The sequence below is a fragment of the Salvia hispanica genome, chromosome 2, assembly GCF_023119035.1.
Source record: "Salvia hispanica cultivar TCC Black 2014 chromosome 2, UniMelb_Shisp_WGS_1.0, whole genome shotgun sequence".
Classification (NCBI taxonomy): domain Eukaryota; kingdom Viridiplantae; phylum Streptophyta; class Magnoliopsida; order Lamiales; family Lamiaceae; genus Salvia; species Salvia hispanica.
This window is the reverse complement of record NC_062966.1, coordinates 39893429-39906655: the sequence shown is the minus strand read 5'-3', so window position 1 is coordinate 39906655 and position 13227 is coordinate 39893429. Positions and strand designations below refer to the sequence as shown.

Below are 13227 nucleotides of genomic sequence, written 5' to 3'. Positions count from 1 at the left end.
GGATGGATTGTCTCACCAAGAGACAACCCAGTATCGAGCCCACAATTAGGAAATTGGGGTAATGGGGGATCTTCCACTAAAATAGGATTCGGTTGATTGACATTAAAGTGAGATAGTGGGGTTTGACAAAACCCTTGAATAGGCTTAATGGGGAGTTTCCATGAAACCAATAATCGAAGAGTTTGGGCTCCTAAGTATCGGCATACTAGGGGTTTCCATGAAATCAAGAACCGGTGGATTTGGCAGATTTGGACAAACTAAAATATGATTTGGTTGATCGGCATTAAAGTGAGACAGTGGGGTTTGACAAAACCCTTGAATAGGCTTAATGAGGGTTTCCATGAAACCAATAATCGGAGAGTTTGGGCTCCTAAGTATCGGCATACTAGGGGTTTCCATGAAATCAAGAACCGGTGGATTTGGCAGATTTGGACAAACTAAAATATGATTTGGTTGATCGGCATTAAAGTGAGACAGTGGGGTTTGACAAAACCCTTGAATAGGCTTAATGGGGGTTTCCATGAAACCAATAGTCAGAGAGTTTGGGCTCCTAAGTATCGGCATACTAGGGGTTCCCATGAAATCAAGAACCGGTGGATTTGGCTGATTTAGGCAAACTAAAATATGATTTGGTTGATCGGCATTAAAGTGAGACAGTGGGGTTTGACAAAACCCTTGAATATGCTTAATGGGGGTTTCCATGAAACCAATGCTTAATGGGGGTTTCCATGAAACCAATAATCGGAGAGTTTAGGCTCATAAGTATCGGCATACTAGGGTTTCCATGAAATCAAGAACCGTTGGATTTGGCAGATTTGGGCAAGAAACTTCAGGTTGGTGACCAAGCCCTAGAATTGAGGCAATTGGGGATTAGATGACTCCAATAACTGGTAGATTATGGGTATCATGGAGATTTGATCAAGAAGCACCAGGTTGTTGGAAACCTAAGGTGGTGCTTAAGAGGGAAATGATGACTAGAATGACTGGTTACCTTCGCCATTGATGAGAATTCGATTTCGCGAGAGAGAGAGAGAGCTAGAACTCGATTTCATGAAGCCAAAGACTGGAATGAGGAGTAGCAGAGAAAGCGAGACTGGAATGAAATAGGTGGGAGAATTAATAATATGGTAGTACTTTACTGAAATATTTTCCATGAGGAAATCGCATTCCAAGTGTCATCACTTCTTGAGCAATTCGTATGTCTTATATTGTTGGGTTACAAACCCATCTCATATCGGATGAGTGAGGAAGTTCAAAGGTGTATATAATTTCTGTCCAACCCCAATTAGTTTGTGGTCTTTTGAGAGTGGCTCAAACACAAATCTGTGAATTTAACCTAAAGCGGACAATATCTAACTAATGTTGCAGTTGACGATCCTAACAAGTGGTATCAAAGCCAAAGTGGCTAGGGGTCAGGCTTGGATGAGCCCCAATTAGGGTCGGGCCTTGAAAGACTCGGGTTAGAGTCGGGCCCTGGATGACCCAGGGGCCAAGGCTGGATCGACCCGTGGCTATGGGTTGGGCCTGGATGAGCCCCAGTTAGGGTTGGGCCCCTGAAAGACTCGGGTTAGAGTTGGGTCCTGGATGACCCAGGGGCTAGGGTTGGATCGACCGATGTATGTGTCAACTGCGTTTCCGATGTGGTCTCCGTTTGAGGGAAGGTTTGTTGGGTTACAAACACATCCCACATCGGATGAGTGAGAAAGTTGGAAGGTGTATATAATTCCTGTCCAACTCTTATTAGTTTGAGGTCTTTTGGGAGTGGCCCAAAAACAAATCCGTGCGTGCTTGACCCAAAGTGGACAATATCAAATTAATGTTGCAGTCGACGATCCTAACATATACATGATGTAAACATGCAAAAATAATTCACCAAACAAGATTTTTATAACAAAAACTCAAAAATTCCAAAAACGAATGGAAAAAAATTAGTGTAAAACACAAAAAGCAAAGAAAAAAATAAAAAAAAAAGTTTTTTTAATATATAAAGCACAATAGTCTAAAAGAAAATGAAAAATACAGATAAAAAAAAATTACCTTGATTGCAACATGACTAAGAGACGATGGGTATCAAGAACCGTAAGATGGATTGGCTAACGTCACAAACGATTGTAAAAGATCTTTTGATAAGTCGGATAAAAGAACTCAACGAATTGTCAATTTGAGAGATAACTCAAGAGTACAAAACTCATAATTGTTAATTTTCAAATGTATGTTTTTGTTAGTCCAACAATGATGTCTCCATGGAGACAAAGAAAAATAATAAACTTATGAGAAAATATAAATTAAAGGAAACAAATATGTAAAAAAATAAACAACTAAATATGAAACCCTAATTTAGTAGAAGAAAAAATAGTTAATATATTTCTATCTACTAATTCTACTATCTATAAAATAAATAAATACCAAAATAAACTTTATTTAAAAGACTGAACTAAATAAAATATTTACCAATCCCCCTTTTATGATTTCTCTCTCCTGGAGAAACCGATTTCTCTATTTCATTCCATATAATCACGCCAACTCTCATCTCTCATCTCTCAGGCTCTCTCTTCAAATAATTTATTCAATATGTATTTTTAATTAAGAAATAAAGTAAGACTCAAAATTTTGGGCACAAAAATTAAGAAATTGTTGAAAATTAGGAGAGAATAATAAAGTAAAAAAAATAAAGAGAGTAAGTAGATGTTGAAATTTAGTAAAAAGTGATTGAATGTTTTATTTTTTTTAAAAAAAGAAGAAAATAACTCAATATAGTTGGAACATCCAAAAAAGGAATACGAATCAACTTAGTGGGAACATGAAGAGTACTATTAATTAGTCAACTTCTTGCTTTTTCCCAGAATACACGGTCACATGAAGCTATGATGTTGATTTCACTCTCTTCTTTTTTTTTTTGGCTATTTCGTCTTCTTCGAAAACTTTTTCAACGAGACACTTTTTGTAACACCTCCTACCTGATTAGACGACTCATCGAATAGGTGAATGTCATGCCTGAATTACTATAAATCAAAGATGATTAAAAACTATTGATATATGACATTTAAATAATTTCTTTATCCACGTTCATATATTTGATCAACACGATAGTAACTGTAATGTCCCGACTTTTTCTACCTTTTTTTTATTTGTTTTTGAAGACGTTGTTTATACAATCGGATTTTTTTAAGCCCAACTACTCTCTGTATTTGAGGAACTTGATTTACGATCAATGAGAAAGATGCGATTGGAAACCAAAAGAACGAGACACGTGATATCGACCCATGATTCCACGTTTCATCACCTTTCTTTCAAAATCACAATCATAGTTGAGAGTTAGAGAGTAAAGAGAATGAAGAGTTGATGCACTGATTTTGGGAGCTTACTTATGGGGGCAGTCTGCGGGCCAAGCCAGGAGATAACCTCTTGGCTCCTGTGTGTGGGAGCAGCGACTGTGCTGGCAAAACCAACTACGGCAGCGGCAAGGCGATTCTGTCCACGCATAAGTTTTAAAAATGTACAGGTTGAGCGACGACAAAGATGGGTGGTATTGAGCAAATATGTCTCGTTTAGTATTATGAATGCGTCGTGTCTTCATACATGACACCATTCGCTCATATATCGTTGACATATCATACATATTCCACATTTTCACATCCTTGAGCGCACTATGACCAAAGGATGCCCGAGGGACTATCGGGATACTCGCTCGGTTCAACTCACGTGAATCTGAGCGTTGCGCGCACGAAATGGCAAAGAGTGGCCGAACAATGCTCGCACACGATGGCACAAAGGCCGAGCTATGTCCAACACGATGGCATGATGGTCGATTACCTACTAGGGACAAAGGACTATACTGGGACAACCGAGGCACTCGCAACCGAGGGACTATACCCATTTAGTATTTATCAACTAAATTGTAACTACTCATTCCGTTTCCGAAATATAGAAGCTTTTTCCTTTTTTCGGTTGATTTATAAAAATAGAAACGGTCTATTTTATGAAACTTCTTTCTCTCTTTGTACTGAGACTTATTTTCCACTAACACACTATTTTTTTTCTATATATCTTTACTCTATTAAAATTCACAATTGTTTCAAAAGTTTCTATTTCTAAGAAACGTAGGGTGCAGTAAATCCCAATATAGTTTTTAGCAATTTTGAGACTATTTCTAAGTATCTACTATAATTCTATACCAAAAAAAAAAAGGCACAATTTTGGAGTGTTTCACCTGAAAAAAACACCATTCCAAGAATCGCTTCGCCTCCAATGGATCCGCAGTATGAACAACGCCTGAGAGATGAAGTTCTCTTCCTTCACTCCCTCTGGCATCAAGGCCCCCCTACAACCACCCCCCACCATCTCCACCCCTCAAAATCCACCCACTTCAAGAGGAGCAGAGCCAAAACGCGCAACACACCTCCCATCCCCACCCCATCACCCGGCCTCGAGTGGCCATGCCCCGCCTCTCCGCCTCCCGCCGCCACTTGGCCCACCGCCCCCGCGAACCCCCCTCCCCCCTCTCCTCAGAGGAGCAATCGAAGCTGGCCGCTAAGCGCGCCCTTCACCGCGCGCTCAAGGCCGTCCGCGAATCCCTAATTCGCAGCAACAACGGCCCCGATTCCGATTCCGATTCCGATTCTGATGAAATCGAAAGCAGCGACGACGACGACGGTGAACCGATTGATGGGAATTGCGGCCGCGAGGGGTATAGTGTGTTCAGTGAAGTGTTGGAGGATGCCGCATTGAAGGAGTATTACGCGAAGAATTTCGTTTTGGGGGAGTTTAGCTGCCTGGTTTGTGGAGCTGTGGGTGGGAGGAATTCGGGGAAGAAGTTCAAGGGCTGCTTGCCTCTGCTGCAGCATTCCATCTCCATTGAGAAGACCAAGAGGAGGGGCGCGCATAGGGCGTTTGCTCAGGCTGTTTGTGAGGTTCTTGGCTGGGACATTCATCGGTTATCGGAGATTGGCTCAAAGCTGAGTGAGAAATCCGGCGATCTGCAGCAGGTAGCTTGTTTAGGCAGCTTCATTGTTTACCAAGATGGAATTTTTCTACTGTTTGAGCTAATTTTAGTCGATTGAAATGGTAGGATTGAAGAAATTCTAATGCTCAATTGTGTATCTTGTGAAAACTAAACACAGTGAAGAATTTTTGGTGTTGATAACTTGATGACGGCTAGTTGTGTTTGCTTTCGAGGATTAGGTGAGGTCGTTATTCAATTGAGCTAATTTTACTTGGTCCGTATTCAACTGAAATGGTAGGAGTGAAGAATTTCTAATGATAAGGATAAAAATACTCAATCGTGTATCTTATGATGCATTTTTGGTGTTGATGCAGGGGAATTGTGATGGTGAGAAGGTGGAGAGCTCGGTGGCTTTGGCTCACAATGCTGATTCTGTAAACGATGATGCTTCAGATGGTAAAGATATTGGTGTCGTGGATACGCTGCTCGACACTGAGGAGCCTGCATTGGATGGGTTGACAAGTGTGAGTATCTTGTTTATTCTTGTTTCCTTGCAGTTTTATGTTTCTGGTGTAGTTTATCTTGTTTGGAGGCATATATACCTCTCATTGCGAAAGATTTGAGGAGATAACAAAAGAGAATTCAATTTCTTGATGCTACTGAATGTGAAATGGATAACCATGATGATAATTTTATCGTCTGACTACTAATTTTACTTGATCCATATCCAATTTTGAAATGGTAGGATTGAAGAAATTCTATTAACGAGGATAAAAGTACTCAATCATGTATGTTATCTATCGTTTCTTATGATGCATTTTGTGCTAAGAGCAAAGCATTTTTGGTGTTGATGCAGGGCAATGGCGATGGTGCCAAGGTGGAGAGCTCAGTGGCTTTGGCTCACAGTGTTGATTCTGTAAAGGATGATGCTTTAGATGGTAAAGATGGCGAAGCAGAACCGGCATCTAATGCTGGTGAGGATATTGGTTCCGTGCATACTCTGCCCGGCACTGAGGAGCCTTCATCGGATGGGTTGACAAGCGTGAGTGTGCCTTGTTTTGCTGATTCCTTGTAGTTTATCTTGTTTGGATGTGTGTACACTTCACATGGTGAATGATTTTGAGGATACAACAAAGAGAATTCAATTTATGCTTCTGAAGATAACCAGGAACCTAATTGTGACTAGTACTTTTTCGCAATAAACTTCTTGAAATTATACGTTCTTTCTCTATTTGCTGCTGTTTGATTGTTACATAGGAGTCTAGGTATTGAGGATTGTAGAAGTAAGTGAACTTGAAGCATATCGCGCGCGACTATTTGCTTATTTGTAGCAAGACATTTTCTAGATTGATTGCTATACTGTGTAGTGACAAATATTTGCAACTATTATGATGTGTGAGTTGCTTTAGTCATTGATTTGGTGAAAATCCGTGTAGTGCTTTTCGGCATGTCATGATGTTGCTGCTCCCACTGTCTCCCCGCCCGCTGCTGTCCCCGTGGTCAACCAGCCTTCCGAAGCTGAATGGCCGGGTGCTGGTCCCCCGCCTTGCTAAGACGAAGAAGAGGAAACCCCACATAGCCTTCGCGAGAGTTGCGTGTGAGGTTCTTGGTTGGGACATTGTTCCCTCAAATACATTGCATCTGTGCTGACTGCTGAGTGACAAGACTGGTAAGATGACTTTCTTTGTGCAGAGATCTTTGGTGCATTTTCCACAATCTGATTAGATAGGATGTGAATTTGAGGTGTTCATGTCACAAATAGAATCTTATGGGATGTAAATTTTTTGAGGCAAGACTTGTTTTTATGTCACAAATTGAAACTAATGTGATGTAAATTTGAGGAAGTTGTTTGGTTAAGTTACCGAGATTGGGAAGCAAAAATTGTTTGGTTAGGCCCTTGAACAATTATAAAAATATCATCTTGTACAGGGATATTGGCATCTAATATCACGGCATCTAATATCACTGGAACTTTCAAAAAGTTGAGTTTTTTCCACGAACTTTAAAATTGGCAAATAATATCACGAACTTTATCTCGGGTTTGTTTTTTTCCACGAATGAAAAAATTCATGTTATTTTAATAGATTAAAGAACAATTTTGGAGGGTGTGCTTCAAGAAAAACTATCTTCAAAGATTGAAAAACTTGAAACTTTCAAAATTGTTGTCGAGAAATTACGAAAAAAATCGGTATCATAATATTATTTGTGGGAATTTTTTCATTCGTGTGAAAAAACAAACTTGGGGTAAAGTTTATGATATTATTTGCCAATTTTAATGTTCGTGGGAAAAATTCAACTTTTTAAAAATTTCGTGATATTATATGCCAATATAATAAAAATCTTTACATTAGGCCAAATATGGTGATAGACATTAAAGCATTAAAGCAACAAAATATTCTCTTGTACCCTGTTTGGCAAAAAACGAAATGCCGCATACATGCGGGCCTACGACAACACCTTTCCCAAACAGCACCTCAAGTGAAAGCATTTCTCATATAAACCCTTCCTTCTCAATTCTCATCGACCTCAATCTTCTTCCTTCATCGAATAGCAGAGCTTACGATTAAACAAAAATGGCAGGATTCTCACAGGACTGGGAGCCGATAGTCATCCGCAAGAAGGCGCCGACCTCCGCAGCTCGCAAGGATGAGAAAGCCGTCAACGCCGCCCGCCGCGCCGGAGCAGAGATCGAGACTGTCAAAAAGTGTGAGTCTCATTTCTCTATCTCTGTAGCCACTTCTTTGTTTTTTTGTGTGAATCGGTGTTTTGAATTTGTTAAATATGCACCTGTGTGAGGTTTTGTTCGGTTGAGATTTTTATTTAGGGCTATATCTGCGTTACCCGCTCGAAGATAGAGAAATGTGACCAATTTTATCTAGTTTTTGCTGTGTGATCGTTCATCGTGTTATCACGTTTTGTATGCGTTCTGTTATTGCCTGAAATTGCTGCATTTCTGGATGATTGTTCATCGTTAGGGATTAATGGTGAAGAAATCTCGTGCGTTTGTTCAATTTCTGGTGCTATGGAATTAAGTGTTAGTATTAGACATCGTATATTCATTATCAATGCAAGTTTGCTCTTTAGGAGACATTGTAAAAGTAGAACATCCTCCGTTCATTGACTGTTGTGAATTTAAACGTGTTATGTTGCAGCAACCGGTGGGACAAACAGAGCTGCTTCGAGCAGTACCTCGTTGAATACCAGGAAGCTTGATGAAGATACCGAGAATCTTACTCGTGAGTTGAATTTTGTTTCACTTTATTCTTCTCTGGTTTTGAATTATATTGATAACTTTTTTTCGTTCGCATTTGAGATGAGATTCTTCTTGTTTGGGATATTTGTTGAACAAAATCTGTTTCTCTTGTCATGTTGTTTGTTGTGCTCTTATGCATCTCGGTCTACCTTGGAATAATTGAAACGAAAGCATCTTACACTGATAGATTCATCTTGCATACCTGCTTCTCTTATACTCCGTTAACCAATAAGCTGAATGAAGGAGGAATGACCATAAGTTCTCTTAACAACTGAACTATTATGTTTGGACCAACATGTATATTGATTCTTCTTGTTATTGCATATTTCCGTTGCTCATGTTTGTGCTGATCATGTTTAACCTGCCCTAGCTGAATATGCAAACTGATCAAGCCTTTGTTGTCTAGAATCTGAGACTTATGTTACTACTCTGTTTAATCTAAGAAACCACTTTTTTTTAATATCTGAGAAGTTAGACATGACTTCGTTTAGATTAAAACTCGGCTAGATTGTGGCCGATGTGATTGTTTGTCCAAAATGCTGAATGTGACTCGTGCCTCTTGACAACCGGTTAAAATTAAAAAAATATCATGTTAATTAGTGCCTTTATACCCATGGGAGATGGTATATAGACTATCTAAGGACTAGGGAAGGCTTAATCTCTTATTTATGTTGTGCAATAATCAATTTTCGTCATTGGGTAACAAGCAAATCCAATTATTGTCACAGATGAGAAGGTTCCGACCGAATTAAAAAAGGCTATCATGCAGGCTCGAATGGATAAAAAACTCACCCAAGCTCAACTTGCTCAGGTCTGATCACTATCCATGTTTGATCAGCTGTTTTATACACTTCCAGATTAAGCTCAATCATTTCTCACTCCTAATATAATCGAACGTCCATGGATTACTACAGGTGATAAATGAGAAACCGCAGATCATACAGGAATACGAATCTGGGAAAGCAATTCCCAATCAGCAGATCATATCCAAACTGGAGAGGGCCCTTGGTGTGAAATTGCGCGGAAAGAAATAAGAACGAGCAGTAGGGACGAGACGAGCCTTTTTGGTATGTTTAGTGGTGTAAATGAGCTTTCTGCTGTATTGCCTTTCTCTTTCAGTGGTTTTGCCCACGTATCAGGATTCTAAAGAAACATGCTTGTGATCTGATGCTTATGAAACTTGATTATCTAATTTATCTTGAAAAATCGCCTGTGTTTATGTTGAATTGCACATGGTAGTTAGGAAGGATGAATAATTAGTGAAAACTAAAATAAGATAAACCAATAAAGGCAATATATTTTTAGTACTTCAATTATATATTTCAATATTCATGAAATACAATCCTTAAATTGATGACTGCATATATTATTTCATTTTAATTAAACCATGCCGCGGCGGCTATCATGCTGAACACCCCAGGCACGAATCCCGAAGTGGAGATCTGCGGCGGCGACCAAGAACTCTGCCGCCTGCCGCGGCGTCAACACCTTCATGATGCTCTTGATGGTCTTCAGCCGAAGATCCTCGGCCTTTTCAACAATGACCGCCAGTTTCTCCATCTTGATGTTTCCAACCATTGCAGTTGTCTCATCCTGCAAAAAACCCCTAATTAAATCTTAATTACCATTAATAAACTATTCTAATTATAAAATATACATTAAAATTAATCAACCTTATGGAGATCACAAAAAAATGGCAGTAAAAATAAAATGTTAGTGATGATAACATGCCTGCCAATCGCAGAGCTGATCGGTGAGCTCATTCTCCCGCTGCACGGTCTCGGCCTTCAGCTGGCTGACGCGGTGGAACTGCTCCATGGACAGATCCCTGAGGTCGCCGTTGTAGAGGCCGCGGAGCAAGTTGGCCACGTGAATCTCCAGCGTGATACTAGACTCGGTGTAGATGAGGTGGAAGGCGGTGGTGGGGCGCCACCCCGCGATCCAATGGAGGGACCGCTCTAGGGAGGTGGTCCCTGGAGCGGCCGTGAAGAACGCCAGCGCGTCTCTCTTCGCGGCCGAAGTCTTGAAGCGGTGGTACTCGTCGTAGTGGGAAATGACCTTCTGGACCAGCTCCTGGAGCTGGCGGCGGTCATCCTCGGTGGCCGGAGGGATCGGGGCCTGCCGGAGCTGGTGCACCAACTGGCGAAGCTCGTCGGACCACGTCTCGTAAAAGAGGTGGAAGGACATGGCTGTGTGTGTGTTTGTGTGAGTGGTGGGAGGGGGTGTTTATAGGAGGATGGATTGCGGTCGCATGGAGATACGATGAGTCGATGACAACTGTTCATGGTGGATTTAGGTGGGATCGGAGTCAACCAATGTCGTCACGGATGGCGTATAAAAATTGGAAACTCTATTATTAGACTTGGCTTTTGGAGTTTTTGTTGACTTTATGTGTAGTGATGAGTGTTACACTGTCTTATCTTTCGATAGTGATGATGACTTTTTTCATTGCATTTAATCCCATAAATTCCTTGGTGGGTTGGGGGCGACTAACGAGTAATTTCATCATTGATGACTCATATGAATCGAAAAACTTAAATATAATTTCTTTTGAAGCGGTTGACTCTACTGTATGGTAGTAATGAGCGCCATACTGCCTTGTCTTTCAATATCGATGACGACTTTATCCATGGTATCTAACCCCATAAATTCCGCTCACTCACACTTTCACTAATCTAGCAAGTTTTAATAAATGGAGTTTTCAATTCTCTCCAATTTTCAAATTTTAAAACCTATGTGGTGTCTTACTCTATTTCTATTGTTATTTTTTTTACTAAAATTTAAATTTTGAGCAAAAAAGGAATATTGTTCTTCAATCTTTCTCTTCTTCCGATCCTTGATCTGTTAGTACTAGTAGAGAGTATTCTTTTAATTTAAATTTCCCAATCTTAGATATTTTCTTTTGTGATAACATAAAATATAATTGGACCTCCATATACTAGTATTTTTTTTTATTTGACAGCGAAAAACGGTGGAGTATGATCTTACATAAAATATTAAAATTACTTGTGAAATTCATGTTGAACGTCATAAATTTATCAAGATGTGACGATTAAAAATCACAACTAGATAAAACAATACATCCCTCATTAATTTTACTATTCTGACTGAAGAATGAAATTTATATAAAATCATATAGTACTACTACACTTTGGATTAATTTACCTTTTTGATAAATTATAGATTCAAAATTTACTAAAATGTAAATAATTATAATTTAAATTGGATTAGTGAGTCCTCAATTAGTATTTCAAAAATTTACTACGATAAATAAAATTAATAAAAGAATTAGAACATGAAAAGGTGGCAAATATACTATATTGCCTCTGGTTTTATTCTTTATTTCTTAGTAGAAGAAAAGAAAACACATATATACACATGGAGGAATTCAACTTGTGCTCGTTGATGTTTGTTCCTCCCTTTTGCAACCCCAGCAATGCATCGAGATGTGGAGCTTCTTCGCTTCGACTAGAAGGTCCACGGCCTGCAACGGGGTGAGGATGCCCATCACCTCCTCGAGCGTCTCCATCCTCAGCCGATCCGCCGCCAACAGAACCTCTGCCATTGCGGCCTCGTGTGCAACCATGGCGCGCTCCACGTCCTCGCTCCACTCCCCCACGCTCTGCTTAGCCATCGTTGCCAGCGGCTCATCTGCTATTTCCTCCTATATGGTGCATACGGATGTACGGTACATCCACCTTGATTATTTAAAATTTACTAATTATAACTATTGTTTATTAATTGGAAAATATATTATGATTAATCATATAATCAAACTATCGAGTGGACATTTCATCATACATATGTAAATTACAACCTCCGTTCCACAATAAATATCACATTTTGTAATTTCGGTCCGTCTCACAATAAGAGTTACGTTTCACTTTTACCATAAGTGGTAAGTAGACTTCACGTTTCACCAACCAATTCTACTCACATTTTATTATAAAACTAATTTATATAAGTGAGACTAATTATCCACTAACTTATTACTTTTCTTTATATTTCATAAAATCATTGTCCACACTAAATATGAGATGGAGGTAGTATATTATATGTGATTAGATTCAGGCTACATTCACTTGTCCACATTGTTCTCTTAGGGGGTGTTCAGTTGCCAAGATTAATTCTCATGATTAAATATGTAGCATGTTTGGTTCATAAGATTGATCCATACAACTCATTCCTAGATGGATAGTCTCATGATAATTAGTCATAGTCTCCCCCTCCAACTAAAATAATCTAACAACTTAGTCCTAAATGGACAGTCTCATGATAATTAGTCATAACAACCGAACGTCACCTTGTATCACTTATCCACAATGTTCTCTTAGTAGTCTGAACTGGCCATTCTGACCAATTGAAAATGACGTGTATCATCAGAAGTTGATTTGAAAATTGAATGATTGAGTGTGAATGACAGTATTGTCTTTCAACATCAAATCAGCTTCTGGCGACACAAAGCGAACTTTCGCATTTGCCTATAAAAAACAATGAATCTATGCGACCAAATTTTGTACAACAAAAAACTAGTTCATTTGGAAAAATATATTTATTTATGCATTTAATTGCATATTATAGTACATGGAAAGTGCATAATATTGTATGTAACCATAAATGTAATTAGTGTATACTTTAAAAATAAATATTTCACACCTGCAAAGAAGCAATTCTTGTATCAAACTTGTCCTCCTCCTTGACAGTCTTGCAATGGAGAGCATTGATCATCTCGAGCTGGCGCGCGGTGAGCTCGGCGAGGTTGCCCTTCCTCTCGCCGCGGAGGAAGGCGTCGAGCTCGGAGCCGCAGGCGTGGTAGATGAGGCGGATGAAGAGCGAGGGGCGGCAGCCCCCGACCCACATGAAGGCGTTCTCGAAGGCGGAGCACCACGGCGGGGACAGGAAGCACGGCGGGTTCTGCCCTGCCATGGCGGCCCGCCTCTCCGCGTACTCCGCGAAGTGCGCGACGCACTTGTCCCTCAGCCGCGCGAGGTCCTCCTCGGCCGCGGCGGGGGAGGAGTTGGCCGCCACGAGC

General features: G+C 40.0%; 4 protein-coding genes across 4 annotated transcripts in view; 2 read left to right on the top strand and 2 right to left on the bottom strand.

The window, feature by feature from the left end:
• The first annotated feature begins 4303 nt into the window (after positions 1-4303).
• LOC125207868 lies at positions 4304-6799 on the top strand. The gene is made up of 4 exons (XM_048107371.1): positions 4304-4985; positions 5317-5466; positions 5799-5984; positions 6379-6799. The coding sequence occupies exons 1-4, from the start codon at positions 4437-4439 to the stop codon at positions 6493-6495; spliced, it is 1002 nt and encodes a 333-aa protein (XP_047963328.1). The 5' UTR covers positions 4304-4436; the 3' UTR covers positions 6496-6799.
• Positions 6800-7451: 652 nt separating this feature from the next.
• Positions 7452-9387, top strand: LOC125207286 (multiprotein-bridging factor 1a-like). Its single transcript, XM_048106564.1, has 4 exons — positions 7452-7648; positions 8095-8178; positions 8924-9006; positions 9110-9387. Exons 1-4 carry the CDS (start codon positions 7516-7518, stop codon positions 9227-9229), a joined length of 420 nt encoding a protein of 139 aa, XP_047962521.1. The 5' UTR covers positions 7452-7515; the 3' UTR covers positions 9230-9387.
• Positions 9388-9480: 93 nt separating this feature from the next.
• On the bottom strand, positions 9481-10395 carry LOC125207285 (protein DOG1-like 4). Its single transcript, XM_048106563.1, has 2 exons — positions 9927-10395; positions 9481-9788 (listed from the first exon to the last, which is right to left on the bottom strand). The coding sequence occupies exons 1-2, from the start codon at positions 10380-10382 to the stop codon at positions 9576-9578; spliced, it is 669 nt and encodes a 222-aa protein (XP_047962520.1). The 5' UTR covers positions 10383-10395; the 3' UTR covers positions 9481-9575.
• A 1088-nt stretch (positions 10396-11483) lies between these two features.
• LOC125207284 (protein DELAY OF GERMINATION 1-like) overlaps positions 11484-13227 on the bottom strand; it is a 3907-nt gene continuing 2163 nt past the window's right edge. The window contains exons 2-3 of the mRNA XM_048106562.1: positions 12852-13227; positions 11484-11859 (exon numbers count right to left, since the gene is read on the bottom strand). Coding sequence (XP_047962519.1) covers positions 11584-11859; positions 12852-13227 — 652 coding nt within the window. The 3' untranslated portion in view covers positions 11484-11583. The remainder of the gene's footprint in view (positions 11860-12851) is intronic.

Bases quoted from the DNA above. Each gene is read 5' to 3' on its own strand.
- LOC125207868 (XM_048107371.1), top strand. From the start codon at position 4,437: ATGCCCCGCCTCTCCGCCTCCCGCCGCCACTTGGCCCACCGCCCCCGC. The intron at 4,986-5,316 runs GTAGCTTGTTTA...GTGTTGATGCAG, and splicing joins AATCCGGCGATCTGCAGCAG to GGGAATTGTGATGGTGAGAA. The intron at 5,985-6,378 runs GTGAGTGTGCCT...AAATCCGTGTAG, and splicing joins CATCGGATGGGTTGACAAGC to TGCTTTTCGGCATGTCATGA.
- LOC125207286 (XM_048106564.1), top strand. From the start codon at position 7,516: ATGGCAGGATTCTCACAGGACTGGGAGCCGATAGTCATCCGCAAGAAG. The intron at 8,179-8,923 runs GTGAGTTGAATT...TTATTGTCACAG, and splicing joins AGATACCGAGAATCTTACTC to ATGAGAAGGTTCCGACCGAA. The intron at 9,007-9,109 runs GTCTGATCACTA...GGATTACTACAG, and splicing joins CCCAAGCTCAACTTGCTCAG to GTGATAAATGAGAAACCGCA.
- LOC125207285 (XM_048106563.1), bottom strand. From the start codon at position 10,382: ATGTCCTTCCACCTCTTTTACGAGACGTGGTCCGACGAGCTTCGCCAG. The intron at 9,789-9,926 runs GCATGTTATCAT...GGTTTTTTGCAG, and splicing joins ATCAGCTCTGCGATTGGCAG to GATGAGACAACTGCAATGGT.